Source organism: Somniosus microcephalus, chromosome 3 (assembly GCF_052327205.1).
Source record: "Somniosus microcephalus isolate GS21.2 chromosome 3, FLI_Smic_1.0, whole genome shotgun sequence".
In the NCBI taxonomy this organism is placed as follows: domain Eukaryota; kingdom Metazoa; phylum Chordata; class Chondrichthyes; order Squaliformes; family Somniosidae; genus Somniosus; species Somniosus microcephalus.
Window position 1 is genome coordinate 76,840,031 of NC_140989.1, and position 27,639 is coordinate 76,867,669.

At 40.9% G+C, this 27,639-nt stretch overlaps 1 protein-coding gene and 1 long non-coding RNA gene across 6 annotated transcripts in view; one reads left to right on the forward strand and one right to left on the reverse strand.

Moving 5' to 3' along the window:
- The window catches only part of prox1a (prospero homeobox 1a), a 203,161-nt gene extending 183,323 nt beyond the window's left edge, over window positions 1–19,838 (reverse strand). For 2 of the 5 annotated variants that reach the window (XM_085981198.1, XM_085981197.1), the window contains exons 1-2: window positions 17,451–17,510; window positions 10,597–12,379 (exon numbers count right to left, since the gene is read on the reverse strand). In XM_085981198.1, coding sequence (XP_085837324.1) covers window positions 10,597–12,312 — 1,716 coding nt within the window. In that variant the 5' untranslated portion in view covers window positions 12,313–12,379; window positions 17,451–17,510. Of the gene's footprint in view, window positions 1–10,596; window positions 12,380–17,450; window positions 17,512–19,447 lie in introns of those variants that run through there. The other 3 variants (XM_085981193.1, XM_085981201.1, XM_085981195.1) reach the window with 3 other exon arrangements.
- The window catches only part of LOC147121153 (uncharacterized), a 36,182-nt gene continuing 26,750 nt past the window's right edge, over window positions 18,208–27,639 (forward strand). The window contains exons 1-2 of the long non-coding RNA XR_015077363.1: window positions 18,208–18,365; window positions 21,134–21,296. This is a non-coding gene — a long non-coding RNA (uncharacterized LOC147121153). The remainder of the gene's footprint in view (window positions 18,366–21,133; window positions 21,297–27,639) is intronic.

Here is a 27,639-nt window from a genome sequence, read left to right on the forward strand (position 1 = left end):
GCGCCCCATTCGTGCCCAGTTCACGATATTTGATAGCGAACGGCGCAGTTGCGCCGTTCGCTACCCACGCCCGGTTCACGGGGCCTTACTGTGCCGGCAGCGGTGCAAGTTAAGGTGGAGGTGCGGGGTGGCCGCTTTTTCGGCGGCCGCCTGCCAGCACCTCCGTCCCCGGCCTCCTACCCGCCCCCCCCCCCCCCCCCCCGCGGCATTGCCGGCTGTTTCCCCGAGAGCCCGGCACTTCTCCTTGGTGCGGGGCTCATTTGCCGGCACTCGCGAGCGGGGATTGCGCTGTTGCAGGCACCTCCCCCTTAACAGTGGGAGGAAGGCCTGCAGTACCGCAGATGGCTTGGTCAAAGAGGTAGGTTTTAAGGAGTGTCTTAAAAGGAGGAGGGAGAGGTAGAGAGGCAGGAAGGTTTAGGGAGGGAATTCCAGAGCTTAGGGCCCAGGCAGCTGAAGGCACGGCCACCAATGGTTGAGCGATTATAATGAAGGATTCTCAAGATGGCAGAATTAGAGGAGCGCAGATATTTCTGGGGGGGGGCGGGGGGTGCATGGTTGTGGGGCTGGAGGAGATTACGGAGCTATCTGGAGGGGCGAGGCCATGGAGGGAGTTGAAAACAAGGATGAGAATTTTGAAATTGAGTTAGGACACAGGCAGCCGAGTTTTGGATGGCTTCAAGTTTACGGAGGGTAGAAAGTGGGAGGCCAGCCAGGAGTGCATTGGAATAGTCAAGTCTAGAGGTAACAAAGGCATGGATGAGGGTTTTAGCAGCAGATGAGCGGAGGCGGGGCGGAGACGGGCGAGGTTACGAAGGTGGAAATAGGCAATCTTAGTGATGGTGCAGATGTGTGGTCGGAAGCTCATTTCAGGATCAAATATGACACCAAGGTTGCTATAGTGGTTATCATCATAAAAGCTGTTCATTTAAGTTACTGTTCAAATATGCAATAATGAACAATTTATGAAAATTGAAGCAGTCCATTTTGAAAATTTGATCCTAAGGAAAGTAGTATTTTAAAGTTCAGGCTTCACTTTACTTTTATTTTACACAAACATTCAATTATTACAGTACTTCCAGCTGTACACCATTTTTTACTTTAATTTATTCTTGGGATGTGGGCAACACTGGCAAGTAGTATTTATTGCTCATCCCTAATTGCTCTGAGGGGGTTAGTTAATTTATATTTTAGCCACATCAAATATTGCAATGAAGACATTTTCTTTAAATAGCATCTTCATGCAAATAATGTGTTTATCATTTTGATACAGTGAACTCCCATAGTGACTAATCTGCTATTGACCAGAGTGGTAAATTTAATATCTAAATGTCATGATTTGATAGTATAGGAATATTTATTAACTAACTTGTTACAAGTCAATATAAACTAGGTAAATTGTAGGTCTAAAACTCCGTTTATGGGTATTTCTAGAAATGGCGAGGTAATTTGAGGCTTCATCCTGTGATGATTTGTAATAAAGCAATATCAAATAAATTTACTCTCCATGGAGTAAGTGGCATGGCTACATTGGCAAACCTTCAAATTATATGGCAATTCAAGATTATATTTTGGTAAAGTTTATTATGAAAATTTTCAGTTAATCTATTTCAACCTGCTAGACATTTGCAAATCCCATATTTGTTGATGAGAATCACACAAGTCAAAAGATTAGGTGCCTCCAAATATCTTCATCTGAAGATCCCCATTATACAGGTACAACACCGGTAATCCGGCACCCGACGGTCCGGCACCTTCAGTGGTCCGGCATGAGGAAGGTCCTGCTGTCACATTCCCTCCCTGGGATGGGTCCGGCTCGGGTCCCGGGACCGCCGCCGGGTCAGGATCAGCGCCTGGACCGCGCAGCATCATCGACGGCTTGGCGGAGCGATGGAGCCCGAGCAGCCCGTGGGCGGCGGGGTCGGCGGCGGCACAGGGAGGGCAGCAGCAGGAAGAGGAGGAGCAGGTGGTGCCGGTGTTTGTGGTGACTTTCGACACCTTCAGTGGTTCGGAATTTTCAGTGGTCCGGCACCGGCCTGGTCCCGAGGGTGCCGGATTACCGGTGTTGTACCTGTATCAGTCTTTAGACAGCGAACAAAAATGCCGCGAATTCCCCTACCTCGGCGGGTCCGGTGTGGCCGGGTTTGGTGGCGGGTTGCGACCCCACTGCTGGTTCCAGCCCGCTGTCCAAAGTGATCTTGCGCTAATTGGGCTTGTTAAGCCCGCCCAGCACGTTTCCCGGCCAATTGGAGGAAGCGGGTCTGATGACGTCACTTGATGACGCATCATCAGCCGGTTTCCTTAAAGGGACCATGTCCAAATTGGTTTTGACATTTGTTCTGTCAGTGTTCTACATCATGAGGTGCTTCAAACACTGACAAGCACTGCACAGAGGGACACGGCTGCACCCAGGCTCTCTCAAGACTCCCTCCACATAATTAGGGAGGTCCTCTTCCCTTCCCATGGGCAGAAGAGACCTCCCCAGGAGATCAACGCAGCCTGGTTGCACATTGCACAGGAGGACACAAGCAGGGATGTCGTTAGGAGGACCAGGCTGCAGTGACGCAAACCTTTCAATGATCTCAGTAGATCACAAAATGTTACTGCAAAGTCACACTCAACCTCATCCTGCTATGCCACTCATCACATCCCCATCACTCTGCCTTCCCTACCCTACTCCTGCACATCCTTGCTCACACCAACTTACCTTGCACCTCCACCCATCCCTCTCCATCTACATGATCAGTTTCCTATCTCACTAGCCACCCTTCATGCTCACCCTAGTCCAATCATACCAACTAACAACACACAAGGGTAAGCACTGTGACCTAGAAATTCAGTGGGCTGCGCCACCCATTAGCGCCCAAAGAAGGCACTTAGTGGGTTTTGCACCACTGGCCATGCCTCCCACTAAATTTAGCAGGACGCTAATGGCAGCACTAGCCGTTAGCGCTGCGCTGCCACCGATGATGTCATCGGTGTGCACAGCGCCCCGCTACTGCCCCGATCACAAAATTTGGTAGCGCCCCCTGCTTTAACGCCGGTCGCAATTTGCGACCGGTTCAGGGGGCCTACCTGCGGTGGTAGAGGCGCGGAGGTGCGGGGCGGCCATTTTTTTTGCCGGCCGCCTGCCAGCACCTCCTCACGCCGCCGTCCCCGGCCTCCTGAGCCCCCACCCCCCCGCGGAGTGCCGACTGCATTCCAACAGCCCAACACTTCTCCTCGGTGCCGGGCTCTTTTGCCGGCACTCACGATCACCGATCACGCTGCAGCAGGCCCCTCCCCTTTAAGAAGGAGAGGAAGGCCTGCAGTACTGCAGCACGCCGTGCCACAGCGTGTGGTGCTGCGGCACGTTGCGCTGAGATTTTCAGTTGCAGCGCCCCAAAAGGGATGCGGGGCGCCTTGAGTAGCGCCGCGCTTCCATCTGGGGCACTGAAACTGAATTTCCGGCGGGCGTTTGCGACTCCTTCCGGCGCCCTGGCGAGACTGGGGCCCCAAACGGGTTGCCAGTGAATTTCTAGGCCTGTGTGTTTTAGGCAATGTTCATGTGAAGTTTTTGTTAATGTGCTGTCAAACATTGAAATCTTTATTTTCAACACTTTGCGTTCTTGGACAGATTTATGTGCACCTTTGGAAGTGGCTTAGTGAGTTGCAGTGAATGGTGAGACATAACGGTACCCCCCGCAATGGCGCCGAGTGTGAAAGGAATGGCTTGGGCATTGTAGGGATACTTTATGGTATTGGTGTGGGGCGGTGCCAATCTGGCACATCATGTGGCAGCCAGGGTGTACAGCGTCAAGTGAAGTAAATCTGGCCATGGTGAGGCCACCCCTGGCCTCCCGGGCAGCAATGTGCTGATGCCCTGTGCAGCATCAGTTGATTGCGGAGAAGGTTGGTGTTGTTGTTGGTGCTGCCTGTGTGCCTGGTGCGTGGCTGATCGTGGTGGGATTTTGAGGACCAAGGTGAAATAGTTTCAAGGGCACCGATGCTGATATAATAGATGTCAGGTGAAGTTGAGATAACAGAAGAGATCAGTCAATGGTGTTCCAATGAGGTGACACTGGATAGAGAGTTTACTCCAAAACACTTGCAACCTGCATAAAGCTCAATCTGTCTTCCAAATGCAGTAAGCAACAGCTTTTGACCTTGGAAAGTGAACAGCTGTGAGAGGGGAGCTTTTATAGCACATCTGCAGCTGTCAAGTAATGAGATGATTTCATGCTAACACAACTCCCGACCTCCTTACCTGACGTGATCCCCGAGCAACGTGGACCCCGTGGGCGACCTTGTAAAATTTAAAGGTGAGCTCAAAATAGATTTTAAGGGGCTGTTAACAAGGTCATAATGACCTAAATTGCCTCCCCCGGCGCTTGGTGTCAGGTCTGTTCAGCGCTGACTGACCCGACATCTGGGAAACTAGCGTAGCAGCGGGTTGACAGCGGGTTTCCTACCTGCTGTCAAAAAAGTTCTCACCTAACCAGCCACCAAACATGCCCGCTGACCCCCTGAAAAATTCCCCCAAAGTGTCCAGCAAGCTTTGTCATTGAATTCAGAAATGGCCAACAAGAATTGCCAACATGGCACCAAGAGCAGGGAGCAGAAGTGTAACCAAATAAAAAGTCACACCAAAATCTTTTTCGCTGCCCGCTTGGATTCTCACTTAGATGAAAAAACAATGCTGGAGATAGGCGAGTACATTTTAACACCGCCCCACCCCCCCAACCCCACAGTGGGAGTGGTGCAGGTAGGGAATTAAGAAGATTGGGGGGCGGGGGGGTGGGGAAAGAGAGAGAGAGAGAGAGAGAGAGAGAGAGAGAGTCATGTCAAGTTCTAGCTAACCACCACCCCCCCCCCCCCGCTCCCCCCCCCCATATTACCTTAAATTATCTTAATTCAGGTACGGGAGGGCTGAGTCCTACTTTATATTTTAAAAAGTCATGGTTGGCACAACTGCATTATAACTTCTGAATTATGAAAGCCGACAGAGGGTCAACCCTGACAGCAGAGCCATGGCAGGAGACGTGGAGTGGCCAGAAGAGACCAAGGTAAGTTTAGAAAAATCACTTATCTGCAGAATTCTTGTGGGCCAGGAGGAGAAGGAGTGCTGCTGCAGGCCCCGCAAGGAGTCCTCGGGCCTCCCTAGCCCTAGTCGTGCCTCTCCCTCCCAGTGTCAGCATCCCAGCCCCTGCCCAATGGTAATTTTATGCTAGGGATTGTTCCTTCGAGTCCCCAGCATCCTCAACCTTCCAACACAATTTTTGCTCCCACCCACCAGCCCCAACGTCACACCTGCTGAGATTCCTCCTGCCACGCACCCAGAGTTAAAATCGACCCCAAGGTTTTTAGCATAATAAAGCCATGATTGCACTTATCTATACAGCAGCATTTTGTGTTTAAAATGTCTCGACAGAAATGTCAAACATTTCTGTGCATCTCGGAGAAGCCTACGGCTTGAGTTCCTGGGGCCTCTAAATGCTATCATCTTTAGCAGAAGAAACTAAACAAGGTAGCAGAGAACCTGCATGTTTCTGTGCCTGTAATGCCCAGAATTTTTTTAATGATTGACAGCTAGTCTGACCATTCACAGAGTATGCTAAGTTTGTAATCACAGACCCATCCTTCTTTACTGCCCATTGGTGGAAATGTTTATGTTGACTGAGGATGACTTGGGAAGACAATAATTACCCCCCAAAAAATCAACTGAATTAAAAAAAACTTACAAGATTAAACTAATTTTGAATCTTTCCTATGTTACCAAATATATCTGCAAAGTACTTAGTGTTATTAATAGATGACGGTTGAATAAACATAAAAACATCAAAATAACAAAGAATAAATGTTGAAGTTTTATCGGAGATTACATTTACGCAGGAACTCAATTCAAGTTATTCTGTTCAACACATTGTTTGCAAATATCACATGTTACATGTGTGTCAAGTGAAACTGCACTTTGAAAAGTTGGTCATTATTCAATTTTTACATATAATTTGGAATGTACCTAACCGATTAGAACAGTTGCATTTATTCTATTTGTGCTTTGGAGGACAGCAGCAGAAAGAAAAGACTGCACTACTATTCAAATTTGGAGGATGGTTCTAAATAAAAGTCATGAATTTAAATATGTTTATTCAACCATCATCTATTAATAACACCAAGTACTGTGCAGATATATTTGGTAACATAGGAAAGATTCAAAATTAGTTTAATCTTTTCTTAAGTTTTATATTTCTTGGTCCTCACTTTAAACAGATGGATTAGCGTGCCCATTTGCTATCCCAGGAAAAAGTTACTCTCTCCTCCAGAAGATATACACAGACTAATTTATTTATGTAACTGTGCTGTGAGTGGGGAACAAATGTATTTATTTATATCTACCTGCAGTGGGTAAGGAAAACACAGTATCTATTTTTCAGGAACAAAAATTAAAAAAAAAACACTTACTTCACCATTTCTGAACAGATTTCTTAGAATTTGCAAAGAAGTTTATTTCAATGGAGGTGTGCAACCTTGCCCCACTCCCAGCATCCTCTTGCAACAATGTACCCTCTGAGTGACATCTGCTGGTATACTTAAATTATCTTTTAATCTTATTGCTGTACCTCTCTTTTACAATCATTTAGAAAAAATGTATCATGTAAGAAAAACAAAACATTAACAAGTACTCTTTGGGCCAATTTTTAATTTTTGTGCCCAACTAGCATTTGCACCAAATAATTTAAGGGGTGATTCTGCAAATGCTCACTCCCGTGGTGAGCTCAGCTTGCTGGAATGCAGTTAAAGAATCAGGGCGACACAGTTTTAGCTCGGTCTTCAATCGCATTCCCTGAGAGCACTACTTCCCTGCTGGGAGCGTGCATTCACAAATATAGGATTTGCAGTCATTTAAAACTTAACTCTTTAAAAAAAAGTCTTGCATTTTGGAGGGACAGAGGCAGAAAAAAAACCTGAAGTAAATCAGTTCATCCGTGCATTAATAAATCCCGCTAGCTCTAATTATGACCACTCTTTGTAAACACTGTCCTGCTCCATAATTTAAGGTAATATCTTTGCACAAATGTTTTCAAAAGTACTTTATTTTAATAAGTAAATCTGGGGTGGAGAAAAATTGTTTGATTCTTACTTGTGCTAGAGACTCGTCGTTCATCTTAGGCATACTTGGTGCTCATTTCTAGGGGAAGTCTGGTTATAGTGTACAGAATATTGCAGCACAAAGCTACACAAGCTGGCTCTGCACTCCAGCATAAATCAACACGACATTAAAGCCAACACTAAATGGCTACATCAAATTAGGATTCCACCTGTAACTTTTCTAATGTGAATCAGCAATATCACATTGCATATCTTACTGTGAGGAAAGAAAGACCAAAACCAGCAATGCGAAAAGTGAGAGCTCCCAATGACTCAGCCAACGAAAGCACCTCGGAGCGTGGTACTGAGCCGTGTGGCCGAGGGAGGCCCCAGATTTAATTCCGAGCCTCTCTTAAATTAGCTTATCTTAGTCGTGATGGCAGTTGGAGTGCCACAGTTGGCCTCAGTGCCCCAGGCTAGGAAAGGCTGAACCCAACAATCAAGCAGGTGTCCCACTCTTGATCACTACACAATGACTCTTGCTAGAAAGTACATGTAAGACAGTTAAGTGATGATAGGTTTGGGCTCTGCAATGATTCCTTCCCTTCATTGTCGAGTAACCTGCCAATGCTCACTGCCTAAGCTTGCACAAGAAGAACGGTCACTTATTGGAGGGCTGTCAGTGCCCACAGAACTGTACCTCAGCACGAATCATACATTTAGGAGAGATGGAGTGAAGAAAGTGAGCAAATGAAGAGTCACTGAAGTGATACATACATGCATTAGTTATAATTTGTTTAAAAAATGTTTTAGGAACTACAGGGTACATTTTTTTTAAATACTTAACGGTCAGACAAAACAATTGGATTTATAAAGATAAATACAACAAATCTGTGGGTTCATCCTTTTGTCATTTTGTAAATATATCTTTAAATTTCACTGCACATTTCCCCAATCATATTAAGCTAACTGCACCTCTAAAGAAAATTCTATCATAGCATCTTTTATCAGGAGCTATTAAAACCTTATCATTAGTACATTGTTAAAAAACCAAGCATATCATTAATACAATGTTAGGTAACTTATACTTTATGCAACCGATCTCAAACAGTAAATGCAAAAAGCATCCTAAATTCAAGGTACAGCAAATAGATGCCACTGCTACTCAAAATACTGTAAAGCAGAACTGATCAATTGGCTAATTTCCCTTTTAAGTGCTTATGCTGAAAGCAACTGTTCTCCCAAGAAAGCGCTAGCTGTTTCTAGGATACTTACACACGCACAATGACTCATGTTGGAATAGATTTGGTAAACATACAGCTGCACAGAATGCAAGCACAGCCCATTCAAGGCCAGAAGAAATGAGCACAAATAAATATTAAGGAGGTAAGAAAACGTACAGCTCTGTCCCAGCAGCTCATGTGGCTCACCTCATTCTTTCAGCTTCAGCTTTGTTAAGACAGATGACATTCAATTCTACATGTCATGCAAAATAGACAATAACTGCTGAAACTTGAGCCAGCTGCCAGGTGTAAAAAAAGAAAAGATGATAAATCCATAAATTAATGAAAGACATCTGCTCAGGAAAATAAAAGATCAGAGAAATACTGCACTGCAGCTGAACCTAAAGCAGTGTTCAAACACCACATGAGTTTGTGTGTAGTCTGCATACAGAGTTTTTACAAGGCAAATATGTAGTATTACCTGCGAGGCAGAGGAGTCGTTATGTCAGTGTAGTACAATATAGAACTGTACAGTTGGATCAAAGACTGCAGCAGTGCAACTGGAATATTAATTACCGTTTTCAATTCCGTATAGGAAATTAAAGACTTTTTAAATGATAGGATAATAAAGCTTGCTTAAAAAATTATCAAAAGCTGCATATGCTTTAGAAATATTACTGTAAGTATGATTGTTATGATTCTTGCTACCAGAGAATTCGTATTACAAAATTTGTGATCAAAAAGATAAGTGCAACATTGGAGGTATAATTTCTAAATTCTGGTTTGTTCTAGTTATCATATTTTGAGTCATTTCAAGTTATATGCAATGTAATCTTAGTTACTAGATTACTCTCAATTAAATACATTGGCAGTTGACCAATTATTAAACATTAGAACCTGATTACAGTTCTATTTTTTCTGCCCATCCCCCATTTATTACTTGTCACAACTCAAGTTTCTATCCCTTATTCTATGATAGAGCCATGGAGATTGACTGTTCAGATATTTTAGCCTTGCATAATGCTTTAGCTCTGTTCCAATTTGCTGTATGCAAATTTTTTTGTATTCTACAAGGCTATTTTCTTGAGATGCAAAGAGGGTTCGTGACGTGGAAGATCATGGCTGGAATCTTGAGAACAACAGTTCAACTGTTTCCTTTACCATTGCAATAAAACTTGTGTCCAATTAATATGGTTTTATTCGCAACTCTGCAGAATATATTCACGATCAAATCTAAATTTACTCTATGAGATGCACCTTTACACAGTTGCAAATAAAGTATATTTCTCTTATATGTTCACATTCTTTCCTTCTGCTTCATTAAGGACAGAGTTCTATACTTAGCGAAGAAGGTGTTGCCATTTTTTGCTTGTTATATAAGAGGACAATATAATTATTACTACAGGAGCAAAATAAGGCTGTGCGCCCTCTGAATTAATTAAGCCGATCACCTCAAAATTCCTACAACATACACAAGTTTAATATACTGGTGGGGTAGGGCAATAAAAAAGGAGAAAGTCATTAATAAACAATATGGCTACATATTATGGCTTTTGAATGTAACTGTCAGAATAAAGGTAATAAATATATAATAGCAATCTTAAATATACATTTTTGCTACCTGTGAAATATGTAACTGGCTATTATATCACGAAATACAACAGTGTGCTGCTAAGCAACAACAAATGGTGCAGTATGTTACTGACTCCTGTCAACAAATCTTTGTAAGAGCAAAAATAGAAGCCCTATTACTTTGACAAAGTGATACGATAAAGCAAAAGGAAAAGCTATACAGAGAACTGGCTCTTTGACAGAGGGCAATTTGCAGCAAATAATCCAGCACAATTTTTATCATTCAAAAAAGGTGTTGAAAAGAAAATGTATACCCTTTTACCTAAAATATAGAAAAAAAGCAAGTACAGTAAATCTTGTGAAAGAAGTTCAGTTTAGCTGAGCCCACTCTGATCGTGCTCACAAGCTTTTAAAATCATTTGCTTTGTATATACAAGGACAAAAGATTTCTGTGTACAGCTGAACAGAGGTTAATCATGCATAGCAGGCAGCTGCACTGAACTTGCAGAACATTGGAGGGTGGGGGTGATGCACTTGTTGCATCTTCACCGTGTTTGGGTTATGCAAAAGCAGGTAATGATGGTACATAAAATGAATGCCTCAGGGATGTGGATTCCCTTCTGAAAGTTCAACTCACCATTCTAATAGGATACCAAGGCCACTAATTAGGTGAAAACTTGTACTCTGTCTAACTGCATACACCTACATTAGACACGAACAAATAATCAGAAAAGGATATTGTATTTCCAGAATATGGTGAAATGTCTGCCATATCCTGCAAGTCACCACACTCAGATTTAATGAGAGACAGAGAGAGACCTTCAGCTGTGCTGGAAGAATGCATTGGTGAGCACGGACGATGGTTCATGTGGTGTGATGACACTTTGGTCCGGAGACAGGCAGTTTCCCTGGTCAAGTCTAAGGACTCAGGAGATGACCTGTCTTTCCCAGAAACTGTGCTGGAGGCATTACCTAGAGTGCTCTGAAAGGAATAGGCCATAAGAGGGAGAGGCAGAGGGTGGCGGAAAGCAGGGGATGAAAATCCTGCTGCAGCTGAGAGTGGGGACTGATGAAGAGAGCTGTGGTGTCCACCCATAGAAGGGGTGGAGGCAGATTGTTCTGATGAGTTTTTGCGTACTACTAGAGGCAGTGCTTCTGTCTGGTCTGAAGAATTAGATACATGCATGTTGGCAAAAGTGTTCAACGGGTTGGAAATGATGACATCACCAAAGCACTGAAGCCGTTGATTAGTAGTATGGAAGTTGTGGTTTTCTCCATTCACAGCAAATCTTGCCTGTGGAATCTGGATAGGTGGGAAGACCTGAGGAAGCTGGTGGGAGGATTTAGAGAACATTTTGACTACAGAGTCCACTACTTGTGACATGGTGGAATTAAGTTCCTGTTTAAGAGTCTCAGCTAGCTGTTTCCCCTCAGCATGTAAGGTGGCCAGGCCTTGGCTTTTCCTTGAGTGGCCATCTCTCTTTAGTTTTTCATTTTCTGCTGCCATTTCTTGTTCCCTAATAAGAGCACGAGCACGATCAAGGAAGTGTCCTGGATCTAGGTCTGACATCTCATTGTCAGACCTGTCGTGTGCCCTAGTATCAGCGGTTTCTGATTGCATGCTGTCTTCAGACATGTTGCCATCTTCATCATTCTCAGAATCTGTACTGTCGTATATTTGGTAGAACTTTTCCTGGAGCTGGCGCAGTTGCTTCTGCATGTCTTCCAATTGTTGCTTCAATTGCCGTCGTTCTTCTCTCTTTTGCTCTTTCCGGGCTGTAACCAATTGTTGAAAACTCTGTTGCTGCTGTTGGGGAAGCTTCTGCTTACGTTTGTTTTCCCTATAGCTTTCTCTGGGACTCACAGGCTGCTGCACCCCATCTCGATCATTCTCTCCACCCCGCAATGCCACATTCGGTGAATGACTCATGCCTCGAATTATGTTCTCAACTCGGGCGCGTTTGGCCCGTAGATGTTCATCGCAAAGCCGATCCACATCAAACTGGCTCATGCTGGGCCTGCTAAATGGCGACACGCATTCTTGGGCACTTTCCCTTGAAGAATTGCTGCAGGCATCCTCCTGATTTGCTTCTGAGCCTGTGCTGGAGAGACCACTGGCTTGCATATTGAGTTCTGTGCTTCCATTCTTGGTCGCATTATTTTTCAGCAGCTGGGAAATTATGGTAGCTCCAGGAAAAGGCATCATGGCATCTTCATACGAGTTTGCCCTCTTCAACAGCTTGCGGAGCACATTTGATTTGTCCCCATCTGTATGTTGAACCACTGAGCACTCAATGTCCTGATCTGAACCGTGGGGATTCATGGCACTGAATAGCTTCACTTTCGCTTTAGTAAACACCGTAGATGTCCCTACAGTTCTCTTCACTCCAATGTCGACTCTTCGTCTTTTAGTATGTCTAGTTAAGAGGGCTATGCTGTCATGGTCAGGCATCACTGGACTGTTATTGTGCCATCTTCAAAAGCTTGTCAGCTGGGCACAGCTCGAGAATCCCGGGACCCTAGCCAATAGAACAAAAGGACTGATGAATCATTTTCTTTAATTTTTTCCAAATTTCCTGACCTCAATTCTGCATAAAGTAGAAATGCGCTGGTAGTGGGATTTATGGCACATTACATTTATTACAATTCATTATGCACTCAGTATGAAATGAAACATTTAAAAATATTTCTGCTCCAATGCTTTAAGATGGATTAAGATTTTTAAAAAAGCAAAACTGCTTAAGCACCAGTAATATAATTCACCTGTATGAATGCCTAAAATTATACTGTTTATCTTAAGGGGGGGAAAAAATAACCAAAAAAAATAACCTATTGATTAAATCAGACTTCAAAGTCTGAATAAAATTCAAACAAACAATCAGTCTGATTACAAAAATACTGATGTATTATATCATATCTCTGTACTGTTACATACTGCATTATCATAGCCTTTGCCATTGAAAACTACAGTTTACTGAAAAGATGTCCTGACATAAAATTTAAGTTTATTTTGTTCAAGTTTAATTTTTTTAATTTCTTTTCTATGCACTCTTAACTATTGAACTTGTTAATTTACATCCATTTCTTCTACACTTCATTCCTAGAATGCCATGAAGATATGGCATTAGTGACTGCACAAAATGAAAGACAGCAGAGCAAACCTAAATATAGGTTTAGGCCATCCATTTATTCTTTTTTTAACCCTATATATAGGTAACGGCTGGTGAAAGGTTATCTAGCGCTGTGGTCATAAGATATAACTTCCTGTTTCATACCCTACCAAAAAAACAGAAGTGACAATGATGTGACTAAACATTTACATCAATTTGCAAATCTTATGGTAATATTTATCTGATCAAAGCTAAAGAGATATATATAAAACAATGAGACTTATGTACTGATCAAAGATATTTATTTGTTTTATAATTTAGTGAAAAATAATTTTCGGATGCCAGTATGTGAGAATTCCTTTATATCCTCAATCTCATTAGAAAATGATCTAAAATGTTCAGCAACAGAGCAAGAAAACATCAAACAAAAGCGTGGGAAAGGAAGGGAATGTATTTTCTTTTATGTCAGAGCCCCTGATTTCCCAAGAACAGAAACACAGCAAACATGTTTGCATCATTTCTCACATAAAGACAATCTAGATGTAATCCATGCCTGGTTAACGAGCACAGACATAACCCCATGGAAGTTTCAAGTGCTGGTCCTATTGAATATAGGGTTTAGGTTTATAACCTACATAAACAACAAATCACAATATATTTTTCATGCTAGATTTATCCTATGTGAAACTTTTACATCAGCTGAAAGCGCACATCTCCACAATAGCATGACTGCTTGCCAAAGGCAGCATGCGGACATTTTGGAATTGCTCCCATCACTTTCAGTTCACCTGTAAAAACATCTACATATTCCCCAAGACCACAGCTGTGACAATCATTAGAGAATCACGGTCTACCTAAGCAACTGTTCGCTTTCAGTGTGCAAATACATTTGTAATAGGTCCATCTCAAGATTTTTTTTAATCAGCCCACTTACCTGTGGAAAGATTTGATATTTAAGCTTGCAATTTGTCAGTCTCTTGAACGCATTGCTCATAATTAATATAAAATAGAACAAAACATAATTCTTCAGACGACACAGCCATCAGAACTTACCACTGCTGGTTAATCTGCATCTAGTGGCAGTTGCTGACCACTGAAAGTATAAACATTTAACCAGCTAAGTATGTTTCCAGAGTTACAATATCAAAAATGGTAACGTTCTACACTGTTTAAATGCCTTCCAGTGGACTTAATTTAATTTTAAAGACCTCAACAGTAAAATGCCTTCAAAATGTAGTTTTCTCATTCCATCCAGTTTCTTAAAAAACAGAATTCCTTTAGTAGTTAAAGATGCAGAATAAATTTTAAACCTCTTTAACAAATATTTTCGTAGGTCATTATACAAGATATTTAACTTGTTCTCCAAAAATATAAAACTATATATACCAACCCTTAAAAAAATCAGTGCTTCATATGGGGAGGGGGTGGGGAGACAACAGAGTTGTTGTGTTGTAAGCATTTAGACATGAATGGCTTCTAATTATTCTCTTGGTAGGCTTTAGCTCATTAGCACCTGGAAGACATACATTTTCAACAATTCTATTCCTTGGGAATAAAGTGGTCTGGTTACCTGAAGCAAGCACAGAATTCCAGTACATCCTTCTAGTCACCTGCAGATTGGGGCATAACATTTTGTGGTAAATCAGTTATGTGTTTATTAAGCTTCAGTTGCAAGAAAGACAGCAGTTGTTGTTTAGCCTTCTGTTGGGGGGAGGGGAAGAATGGGGAGGGGAAGAATGGAGAAACTGATTCAAGTGGCTGTTGTAGGTTCTAAATTGATTAACAAGACTGTGTGTGGGTGGAAAAATAATTGAAGAATGACAACACTCTAAAAGGAACTATAGTTTTACAATTCTAAAAAGTCTCAATTTCATCATGGAAAAATATATAAGCACTTTCTAAAAGTGTAGTTTTGCATTAACAAATATAAAAACATTCCCAATTTTGTAATTTTCCAGGACCCATCTACAAGTATATTATGAGAGAGACACATTGTTAATATCTTGACATTTTAAGTATCCAATAATTCTCAAGTCCTTTCTGCCTTTCTACTGAAACATCATAAATCAAAACACGCTTACTGAAGCTAAATCTATGACTGTAGGGATGTGTTGTCTTTTTAGTTTTCCTCTCTACAGCTGAACCAAGTACATAATATTCTGCACACCTGCAATGTAACATACACTGCACGGTATCTAATCCAGTGTACACGCAATTCTGTGCAAAAGATTCCGCACTTGAGAAAAATAACTTGAATAATCACAGATGTTTGACAGCATTATCTTTTAAAAAACTTTATAGCCACTATAAATGTAGGCTCCTAATCTATGCCAGGTAACAACCCAGTTTTGCTTTTACTGTTATAGACAGGGGCTATAAAATATGGGAAGGATTAAATAAATGCCATTTACTTTGAAGCAGTTTCAAAAGTCGAATTGATACAGTGGAACATCTAAGAAAATTAAAGAAACACTTTATGGAGGCTGATAGATGTGGGAAAAGATGCTGTTACCTAGAACTCCATTGTTACAACACAGCTGTTACTTTGAATCATTTCAAGAGAACCAAAGTTGCAAATGTATCTTTAAAATATTTCCAAGCCAACAATTTTCCTGAAGTTCTTTGTGGTTTTTTTTGAGCAGTCGGAAAACTATAAAACGTGTTTCTACAGACCTGTGGTTAGCTTAGCCCTGTGTGTACGGCACAATTGACAGATTAATTCAATACATTTAAACGGGTGCTTTGTCAAGTGATCTGATGAAAACAAGCGTTATGTAGACTGTATATTGTTCCATATTACAGGTTTTTTTTACAACGCAGACAGACATTTAAACAACAAAGGGCGACACCGTCTTTTTTTTGAAAGTTTACTCCTGGGTGGCCGGGATCTAATTTGATCCATCGTGATTTCCCATCAGATCTGGTGGCAGGCTGAACTCTCTTTCTCAAGGCGGACACGGAGTGTTGCTGCTCCCGTGTAACACGAAGCTGCACCTGCCTGTCTGACACAGCGCACCTGTCCGCCACTGCCCATGCGCAGTCTCTGCCTCATGCCAACCCCATTCAACACCTTTCACCATCAGCAACGCTCGCCTCTTAAAAACAAGCTGTCTTGAAGTGCTTACCAGCCGGGGCCGGGAAGAGAGCCTTTAGGAAAACATTAGCAAAGCGAGCCTTCCGTTGGTGTGCCTGGGCTACGGGGCATCCAGCAGCTGGCTGGGTAAACATCAATATCAGGAACAATGTACAAGACTTGCAGGGATGCCAGCCACTTTGAATTGTCTGTAAACAATTAAAGGCAATTCTAAAGAGGTCACAGCTGAGCAGAACAAACCCAGATCTCCACCAACCTCAAACTAAAGGCGGCAATACGCAAGTATTGGGGAGTGACGCGTACTGGGCAGTTTTTCGGGCTTCGTGTTACAGAATGACGTTTTGAACCAGCAAGAACTGTTTTGGGGGTTCATTTAATCAGGCCACGAAACTGCATTTCCAAGATTCGTGATGCTGCAGAAACCACTTTCTGAAAGTTGATTTCACTTTCTCGATCGGGCCACTTCTTTTCCCTAACTCCTCTCGAAGTAATCTACAACACGCGTGCATTTAAATCAAAATGCGTCTTTCCCACAAATACTATCGCTCCAACTGTTCAAACGCAGCAGTTGCAATTTTGATTTCTGTTAATCACTCCTTGTCAACGCAGCCCCGACCATTCGATCTGACAGCGCACCTCCACGCTTAACACATAGAGCAGTGCCAGAGTTTCATTACGCTATTGCTACGATCGCACACAGATCAAGATCCAACACACCGAGATTCGGCGAATTTTAAGAGCAGAATTGTAAATGGGTACAAAGGAGGAATTGTTGACAAAGGACACCTTGTGACGACAACTTCTTTGTCCATGTCTGACCATCAATACAGCCAGCAAGGGAGGGGAGAGGGGGAGAGGGGGAGGCAAAGACTGGAACCAGTGTGATCCTGTGTATATACTTTAAAAAGCCTTCATTTAATCACTGCCCCTATCAAAGTTTTAATGAAACCCAGGCGTGAACACAATGCAAGGCGAATCCAAAGACACAATAGCACATTTGCAAAATAAATAATATCCCAAAAGAAAGCAAACCGAAACCAACACATCTGCACCAGGTCAATATAAAAAAAGGAAGTATTCATGCAAATCAAAAGCAAATCCGTTGCATGACGAGACACGAAATACCTAGGATACAATTCTTCACAAAAGACAAAGAGGCAGCAGATGATGGGACAAAAGAGTACAATGCAATATTTGGAAAACAAGCAGCGTATTGTGTACAAAACAAAAAGGGGTTAGAAATACTTTTCTGCTCCTCCTTCTCTCTTTCCAAGATACATTTTTTTTTAAAAGCCCCTCTGAAGGGAATAGGAACTAGCTGCAAGCAAGCGTTTAAAGTTTCTGAAGGACGTAGAAAAAAGGTAAGTAAGGGACAAGGTTACTTACTGTGTTGTAGTATTAGTAGCCAGCGAGGAGGAAAGCTTGCTGCTTGTAGGAGGGAGGGAGGGAGGGAGAGAGAGAAGGGGAAAGATGGTGAGGATATTGTATACCTCCAGGAGGCAGGGCTTCGCGCCGCTCTCCTCTCTCTGATTGTTAATTCTGCGCGAGCCGCTGAAGATACACTTCAAGACGCGAGGAAGGAAACAGGAAGAACGCGCGTCATAGTCTTTGTGACGTCACCTGGCCGAACCAATCTCGACCGCGAACGCTGCCGTCCAATGAGAAAAGACTTGGCGGTCGGCTTCAAAAATATTCCCTTCCAACCAATCGGCGCGAGGACTGGGGAATCGTGTCACGTGCTCCAGGGATTGGGCTTTTTCTCCCCCCCCCCCTTTCGTTCAGCAATTGCCAACTTTGGCTCGAGACGCTGTGCCGCACATTGCAATAAACTGATTTCTTTCTATAAAAAGCTTTTCGATTGTCATATTTTCCCCGTGTTCGACTCGCACTCTTTGTCAACTTCAGATGAAAAGAACATAGCAGCTTTTTTTATTTCCCAAAAAATATGTAGTATAGGCTTGGGGGGAAAAAACCTGCTCACAAAATGACAGCAGGACAAAAACAATCTATTTGTGTGTGGACAATAGGCATTAGAGGGGACTGTTGACGGACAAGCCAAAGTAGCGTTGGAAAAAGATGCGCAATCAATATTCGGACAGCTTCCGGACTCTCGGGGACCCTAATCTCTGGTAGGGAAAGTTGAAAGTGAAGAGAAACAAAGTGCTGCAAGGGGTTAACACCGAATATAGGAGGTGTCACTGCTTCCAAACTGAAATCTAAATTGGGTGGTTAAAGCTACAAGTGAGTTTTATGGGACGGTAACACCGAAAGTGGAGGACCAGTGAAAATAACAAAGGATAGGTAACTTTTTGCGGTATACATTCTGAAATCTGTGCATACAAATAAAATAGTTATGGACTTATAGTGATATCATCCTGTTAAATCATTGTCTTTGTTCTGGTTGTTAATTTTCCTTATTTAAAAAAAAGGAATCCCACAAAGCACACACAAATGTTCGCATTATTTTAGTTATTTGTCAAGACACGATGGCACTTTTCTAGTCGTGAGCCCTTGATACTGGTACTTTTATGGTGGTGGGTGACGATTACAGTTAACCTACAAGTTACTTTCTGCCTCGCTTGTATATTAGCCATTGTTATGATTAAATCACGAATTTGTTATTTACAGTGTAATTTGATAACATTAACCGTCGTGACAATAAACTGCGACGTATCTTCTGACAACAAATCAAAGACTTTGCAGACTTTCTACCATACGAATACGTATTTGGCCCGTGGATAGTGTAGTGATCGAGAGAGAGAGAAAATAACCGAATGATACAGGTTATATCGCAGGTGCCAAATAAGATTACTTCGAGTGAAGTATATACAACGTTCTTTGAAGTTATGGTAACAACTTGCATATAATGACGAAACATCTCAACGCAAATGTTTTCTTTTGCTTGAAATCCTATTAGGTTTAAAAGGAATCAAAATTAATTCTTGACACTGCTGTGTGTCACACTTTACACTGAGAAATATTTTGAATCACAGCCTTTATAAACACAAGTGGGATAGGGTTTTTATGCCACTCCCTATTCCAGACCTGTCAAATGTCAATCTTTAGGAGTGACAATTATTCATTCTATTTTGACAAATGTCGCTGTTAAAAAGGAATACAGCTCCATGTGTTTAAATGGTTTTTCGACGTGTGCCAATGCCATTGATCTTAATTGTTAGGAGTACAGATCAGAATTCGACTTTAACGCCTGTCAATCGCTTATGATCTACTTTTCTGCGCAGAATAAAGCTGAGGTGTTTTTTTGGTCAATCTACCTAATGCTGGAATTCAGAACAATGAAATAAGCTTGAATGAAAATTAGCAGAGTTTCTAATTACTAAATTAAAAAACCTTCTTAGAAGTCCTGGAAATAAAAGTCATACCAACTTATGAAGTGGTGGAAAGTAACTTTACCAGGCTCCTCTGATGATTGCAGCTTTCTCGTTCGTCAGGTTATTTGGACACCTTTGCGTATAATATAACTTGCCTTAAACATAAGAAAGCAACGTGTCAGTTGTTAATGTCAACCCCAACCTTTGTATGCCGCAAAAGCGATGGATCTTCAAATCCGGTTGGCTCCCGTCTATTGTGTCATGCCATCCAAAAGCACTAATCTGATCGAATAACCATTTACCAAATTGAAATAATCAAGAAAAGAATAACATGAACTAAATATCATCTAAATAACCAACTTTTGTTTGCTTCAAAATAATTTTCATGCTGAATGCATTTTTGGATACGTTAAGATTATTGAGGTTCTAATTGCTTCTAATGTGGATTTGTTCACAGCGCTCAGCCTGTTTAGTATGTGGGGAGTCTCATCACATTTGGTTAGAACATTTCATCTTTTTATATTAGATGACCATAGAGATCATGTCATTGCAGTTATGTCAATCAGGCAAACATATTAGTGATTAATGTATTTCAGGATTAGTTTGGCACCAGTTACACGTATTGTTCAAAATTATAATGGAACAGCTTTTAATTTTAATTGCAGTTTTAAAATCCAGGTTATGGTTACACAATTTTTTACTGGCTAAAAACAGGATAAATGCCTGGATATATGCACGACTAAATTATTATTATAATAAATTAAAAGGAAATGGCAAATGATACCATGAAATCAAAAGCATGAACTCCACCCTGTCCACGGTTTAATTCTATGTGGAAGATGTAGAGGCAAGCAACTTGAAGGTAAGGTTTGTGAACCAGTTGCTAAATAACGTGCCTTACTAGGGGGAACGGCTATCTTTTAACTCGTACTTGGATTTATTGCGATGGAAGTAGCGCTAAATGTGACTTATTAAAGTGTTGTTTTAAATATATATATAGAGGGGAGACGTGCATGTTATAAGTAGATTACTAATCTAAAATCATGAGACAGTCCAATTCTGGTGCAGTTTAAGCGGCACATTGTAAAAGTGTACTCAGCTACTAACTCCAAAATGTTTGGACATATGGAATATACTTTAGGATATTGTATCGCTGTTGTTAATTGCGAAACCATTTCACGAGTGTAAAAGTCTTGTCGTAATTAAGGTTATGTCTCTCCCACGTCCATAGTCGGCTACTGCCAGTCCGGTGTTTTAGGAATTCCGTGTCCATGCATTTATAAGAGTACTATTCAATGACTGCGCCTATTCTAATCACTATCTTCCAGTTTAGAGATGCAGGTTTATCCACTTGGGATTTTACAATACGCTACAGGTGTCATTTGAAAGTCGCACACTGCATTTTATAGCTATTGCTTTCACTTTGTTCATATACATTGTATTTCTTCTCGATAACTGGTTTAAAATAACCCCGAAGCACTTCAGCAGCTCTCCCTGTAATATTGTACCTCACTCGTAATCGGGTATGAAATGGCCAGTTGAGACCTAGATGTTGAAAACATCCCATGCTATGTATTTATCAGATGTTCGCTGGGTCACATTGAAGGTTACTTTACACAATTTAAAAAAATAAACATTCCTTGACAGAAAACTTAAAAACATGTTGCATGGAGCTTGGGTATGGGGCGTGAATCAGGAGACAGTTACAATCATGTCTTGCATGGTCTTGTTTTGTAGGCCTTCTGCTTATGGATCGTAACCTATGCGCAATGACCAGAAAACAACCGGACTTTCTTCGTCCCTGATTGAATTCGTACTACCTGCAAATGTGAGTTACCTGACTACCTCACGATCTCTTACTGACTCCCGTGTAAAGACAACAACTTCGCAAAACCCAAAGGTACGCAGTTTGGTTGCGAGGGTAACTTAAGGAACGTTTGGATTCTTAGTCGATGCAGGTTTGCGATGGCGTGACCCAATCTATCAAAATATAACCTACCCAAACAAAATTAATACTTTAATTTGTGACTGTTTTCCTGCTTATATCCCACCTACAGATGTTCCTCATTGCTATGCAATATTGTCATTATTCAAGACCAGCTCTTGTAGAATTTAAGTATAATTCTCTCAGTGTTGTAGAAGTGATAAAGATGGCTGATACAGTAAATAGAAGTGTCATTAGTGAAGCAGGGAGGTATCTTCTGAAATTGGGAAACTGCTTTATTCTGAATTTAACCCTGGCCTGAGTGCACTTCCTTGTGACAATAGGCACATAAAGTAGAAGCACTTTCCATTCCCCAGGGATTACATCTCTAAGTCCAATGAGTGCAATATTCCTCTTCCCCCATAAAAAGTTAATAAATAGTTGGACATTCTGCTCTCACTCCTAGTCCAGGCATGGGAATGGACGAGAAAGATAATGGAAAATAATTGGGAAATGAGAAAGTAACTACTAATGTGAAGACAGTAAGGCAGTGTAACTAATTTTACTTGTTTCAACCTATAAACACACAGATATAATGTTTTAGTACATTTTGGAAGTGGATGAATAAAAATAGAGCTCTTTTGAAATACTGAGAAAATTGGATGAGCATTTATTTTTAATAAAGGGTAGTCTCACTCACTCTAGGTAGTGTGGAACTCCATACTTTGACCTCACTTGTTCTATGCATAGAGTTTCTTTTACCAGCATCAGTGCAGCAGTATAGAACCCAGTGCCAATTCCTGACCTCAGTGACAGCCTCCAGTTCTGTGATGTGCTATTGCCACCAACATATGGTCCAGTACAGTGAGCGGTTGTTCGGTTAATGCTTTGATGAATCTAAGGTAATGAGTTGTCAAGGCATGCAGTCTACTGCATACCTCCATTCTGAGGCACCTGCCTTCACTATGACTTCCGAATCATGTGCCCGCTCTATACCATTTTTCTCATTAAGATCAGCCTCAACAGCTCTCTTTTCTTGTGCTACTTCAAAGACCCTTTCCTTAGTCATTCTTCTGTCCAACTAATTTTAGCATATGTCCGTAACATCATAACTTAAGTATGTCCAGTTTTCTTTGTTTAGCACTGAAGGCCTAATTTTCACATCTGTACTAAGGTGTTGACCACAGATAGCACTTAAAGATTCTATTTATTACCAACTTGATTTTTACAGTTGCACAGAAGTTGTGTTCACTTTGCAACTGCTGCAGTACCCCTGTTTAACTTATTTGTTACTTTGGCTAGCTCATGTCATTGGATCACCCATAAACTCTTTTGTGGAGTACTGTGTTCAGTTTCGGGCACTGCATCTCAGGAAGGATCTATTGGCCTTGGAGAGGGTGCAGTGCAGATTGACGAGAATGATACCGGGGCATAGAGGGTTAAATTATGAGGACAGGTTGCACAAACCTTAAAATTGAGCACAAGATATAGGCCGACACTCCAGTGCAGTACTGTTGGAGGTGCCATTTTCTGGATGAGATGTTAAACCGAAGCCCCATCTTCCCTCTCAGGTGGACGTAGAAGATCCCATGGCACTATTTCGAAAAAGAGCAGGGGAGTTCCCTCTGGTGTCCTGGCCAATATTTATCCCTCAACCAACATCACTAAAACAGATGATCTGGTCATTACCTCATTGCTGTTTGTGGGATCTTGCTTTGCACAAATTGGCTGCCATGTTTCCTACATTACAACAGTGACTACACTTCCAAAGTACTTCATTGGTTGAAAAGTTCTTTGGGACGTCCTGAGGTCGTGAAAGGCACTATATAAATGCAAGTCTTTCTTTTTTATTTTTGTATTCCCTTGAGTATAGAAGATTGAGGGGTGATCTGTTCAAGGTGTTTAAAATTATAACAGGATTTGAAAGGGTCGATATGGATAAACTATTTCTTCTGGTGGGGGAATCAAGAACAAAGGGGCATTATCTTAAAATTAGAGCTAGGGCTTTCAGCCGTGAAATCAGAAATGATTTTTCACACAAAGGTCAGTAGAAATCTAGAACTCTCTCCCCATAAGGATGTGGATGCTGGGATAATTGCAGCTTTCAAGACTGAGGTCAATAGATTTTTGTTAGGTAAGGGTATCAAGGGATATGGAGCAAAAGCAGGAAAATATAACCGAGGTGCAGATCAGCCATGATCTAATTATCTAATCTACTCCTGTTCCTATGTTCCTATTTCATCCACTTGCTCTATTTCCATATTTTTCATTCTGATGTCATTTTGGGGATTACTTGCTCATATTGCTTAGAACAGAAAAGTCTAAGAGGAGATTTAATAGAAGTGTTTAAAATCATGAAGGGTTTAAATAGAATAAAGAGAAACTGTTTCCAATGGCTGAAAGGTTGATAACCAGAGGGCACAAAGTTAAGGTGATTAGCAAAAGAACCAGAGGTGCTGTGAGGAAAAACTTTTTTACGCAACGAGTAGGATTTGGAATGCACTGCCTGATAGGCTGGTGGATACAGATTCAATAGTAACCTTCAAAAGGTAATTGGATAAATACTTGAAGGAGAAAAAATGCAGGGATATGGGGAAAGAGTGGGGGAGTGGGACTAAGTGGATTGCTCTTTGAAGGAGCTGGTGCAGACTCGATGGGCCAAATGGCCTCCTTTTGTGCTGTACTATTCTATGATTCTATGATATTGTTCACTCTGAAGTACATTTCCTTTGTACTGCAGTTACCAATCTCAGACTGGTAGTTGCAGAATGGATTCCAGTTAGGCAGTGCCCTGTTTACACTGCCTTGCAGGAACTCCATTTCACTGGCCCAGGAGAGAACTCTGCACAGGATCTAACCATGTGTAGGCACAGTTCTTCATCCAGTAATCAAAATTTAAATGTTTTAAGATTAAAGACAATCCTTGTACTGTTAGCATTTAAATTATATCAGCTCGTCTAAAAAGTCTTCATGGCAAACAATAGACCCTCTGAACACATTGTAAAGTAGTTTGATAAGGCACTGATTTACACTCCATGCGGTGTCAAACCAATATGACTCCCAAGACCATCCCTCCAGAGAATCTCACAACATTTCTCTCCGTGGTCAGGTGAGACCCTGATTCTGCAAGCCTAGGAACTCTCATGTGTATGTGCACTCATAGGAACATAGGAACAACAGTAGACCATTTACCCCCTTGAGCCTGTTCTGCCATTCAATTAGATCATGGCTGATCTGTATCTTAACTCCATCTACTTGCTTTGGTTCCGTAACCCTTGCCTAATAAAAATCTATCAATCTCAGTTTTGAAATTTTCAATTGACCTAGCCTCAACAGCTATTTGGGTGAGAGAGTTCCATATTTCTACAACCCTTTGTGTGAATAAATGCTTCCTGACATCACCCCTGAATGGCCTAGATCTAATTTTAATGTTTTGCCCCCTTGTTCCGGACTCCCCCACCAGAAGAAATAGCTTTTCTCTATCTACCCTATCAACTCCTTTAATCATCTTAAATGCCTCAATTAGATAATCAGCACTATGTCATTATATGAAGTAATAAATAAAATATATATACTAGTTCAAATATTCATATCTTAACTAACTTCAATGCAGGGCTGAAGTGCTGTCAGGGGATATTTTATCATTTTTTCTTTATATAGCAAATTGGCTGCCGCGATTCCTACATTACCACAGTGACTACACATCAAAAGTACTTCATTGGCTGTAAAGCACTTTGGGACGCTGTGAGGTCGTGAAAGGCGCTATATAAATGCAAGCCTTTCTTTTCTTTTTTTCTTTTTGTACATTACTCACACATGAATTTGAACAGATTTGTTTTAAAGAATGGAAATGTAATCTATTTTCTCTAGGTGGGATTCTGAATAAACTTTTTTGAACAACATTGTACATTTCTGAGAGCTCTGGCCCATTTGTAGATTAATTTTAAATTGCACTAAAGTGACTTCAATTTAGATGTAAAGAAATTTTGAATTACACAACAAACAATGAAATGATTTCTCATGACTAAGTTAGAAGATTGTTTTAAAAAAAGAGATACAAAATACCTGTATTGACTTTCTTTTAACTGTCACTGTAGTTAGATGGAATATTTGAAGAAATATAGTTAGGATTGACTACACTTAATAACAGCTGGTTTATTAATTCGCATTGAAATAACTGGTGAGGCGATTCAATTATATCATTAAATTAAATTATACAATTATAAACTACTCTTGCTCTGAAAGTGCAAACTCGGTTGTTCTGAGTGTTATGCAACACATCAAAGTTTTTATTATATAGGTATAATAAAGGAGGAAGTGGCTTTTCGCAAATGAATGTTATGGAGTGGGTAATAGAAACAAAATGCTCCCGTAGTCTATTCCTTTCTTCCAAATTGAGGATATTTCGAGTTAATAGATTGCGAGACACTAAGTTCTATATAAATCCCGGTTATTGTGCCCGAGCACTAAGTGTTGCGGAGCAGGTAAATGAACTAATCGAATCCAGTTAACTCTGACGTGTTTACGGTTTAAGCACGCATACATAGCAATGCTGAAGGAGAAAGATAAACTGAATTTTCATTTAAACTCACAAATTCGTTTATTAACTGAGGGATTATTCATTTTCTGCTTTGACACATTCATTTCTTTTCTTCCTCCATTTTCATTCTTTAAACTCTAGACTCTTTTTTACCCACTTTTTGAAATACACTGTAACTTTCAGTATGTTTCTTATTGCTCCAATCTGACCATGTTTTTTGTCTCTAACTTTCCTACTTGGATTTTCCTATTCAGTTATACATTGCCAAAGTAAATACAATGTTGATTGGAAGGCGATTGCAACAGTTTCCAAGATGGAAGTAAATAACTATTCTCTCTGAGGTCACTAGGGCTATAATGATTATTTTATATTCATTTTTAGCGCTAGTCTCTTTCCAAAACAGGTGTCTCCATTCTTGGCACTTATTTTTGAAACGCGACGAATAATCTTGCATCAACCCCAGAGGCGCAATTCTGAGTAAATGGAAAAACACACCAAAACATTAAAGGAACAATTGCTTAGAAAAGGAAGGCGCTGATGAGGTGTAGAGGAAACCTGTTTATTAACATTGGACACCTCTTATCACAGACTGCACACAGGACGTTCCAGATGGATCACCCGTACAATAATTCATATTTTTGTAACAATATTGTGTAGTGCCACCCGTTCATGTGGCTTTCAGATTACTAACAGCACGATTCTGAGGTTACAGATTACGTTTGTTGTTTGCCCGCACTGTAATCTGAAAGGCAACGCTACTTTATTTGAAACTCCAGAGGGAGTTGGAAAACACGTGCTGCTTTTGGCAGGAGCGAGTTATCAAAACAATGTGGATTCTGACGTTCCGCAGCTTCAAGATCAGGCGACCTTTCATGCCAAAGTACGGAGCGGACAAATGCATATATATGTGTATATATATACATTTTAAATGGTCGGTTAATCCTTTTTTCCGTTGTTGGTAATTTCAACATATCGTGAAATCCGCCAATTATTTATTTAATTAATTCAGTGCCCTACTTGCAATTGCACGGTGTATTCCCCACAATGACATTACAGGGTTCATAATTATTTTTCTGAAATGTTTGAAGACTTTACAAGTGATTTGTCCTACTACCATTTGAATATAATTGAAAACGTTTTATTAATTAATGTTACATTTAATTGAATTGTTTTTTTAATTTGTAATCTATAATAGGAAGGGGTGATACAGTATTTATTCTACCCAGTACTTGGTTACTGGTAAATTATAGAACTAATCTTGCTCAAGTGTTAAGTACTACATCTCCCTGTTACTTGATAGTACTTGAGCACGTACTCCAGTCAGATACTTTAGTGCAGTACTGAAGGGATGCTGATCTGCCATTTAGAGATGTTAAACCAAGGTGCCTTAATACATTTGGGTTTTTACTCCAGATATTTTTCTTGGGTTCAGCATTTCAGACCACTCTATAGGTAAGCCCTCACTCCCTACAAACTGCAAAGCACATTTACTTGCCCAATTTCTAGGTCATTTTTAGGGGTCAAACAGAAACCATTGTCACAGTATTTTGGCTTTTGGTTATATCACATGCTCTAATGTGATTTTCCTCAATTTTAGGTAGAATAAAATTTCCACTAGACCATCGTTTAGGCTATAAGCCACCAAATCAATTTAGTAACCAGTAAATAGATATGTGAACAATAATAATGATACACTGCAGATTTACAGTAGTTATGGACCTAACTATTCCAACTCAGAGGATTAAAAGTTGTATCTACTGCATTAAGGTAAGCATGCAG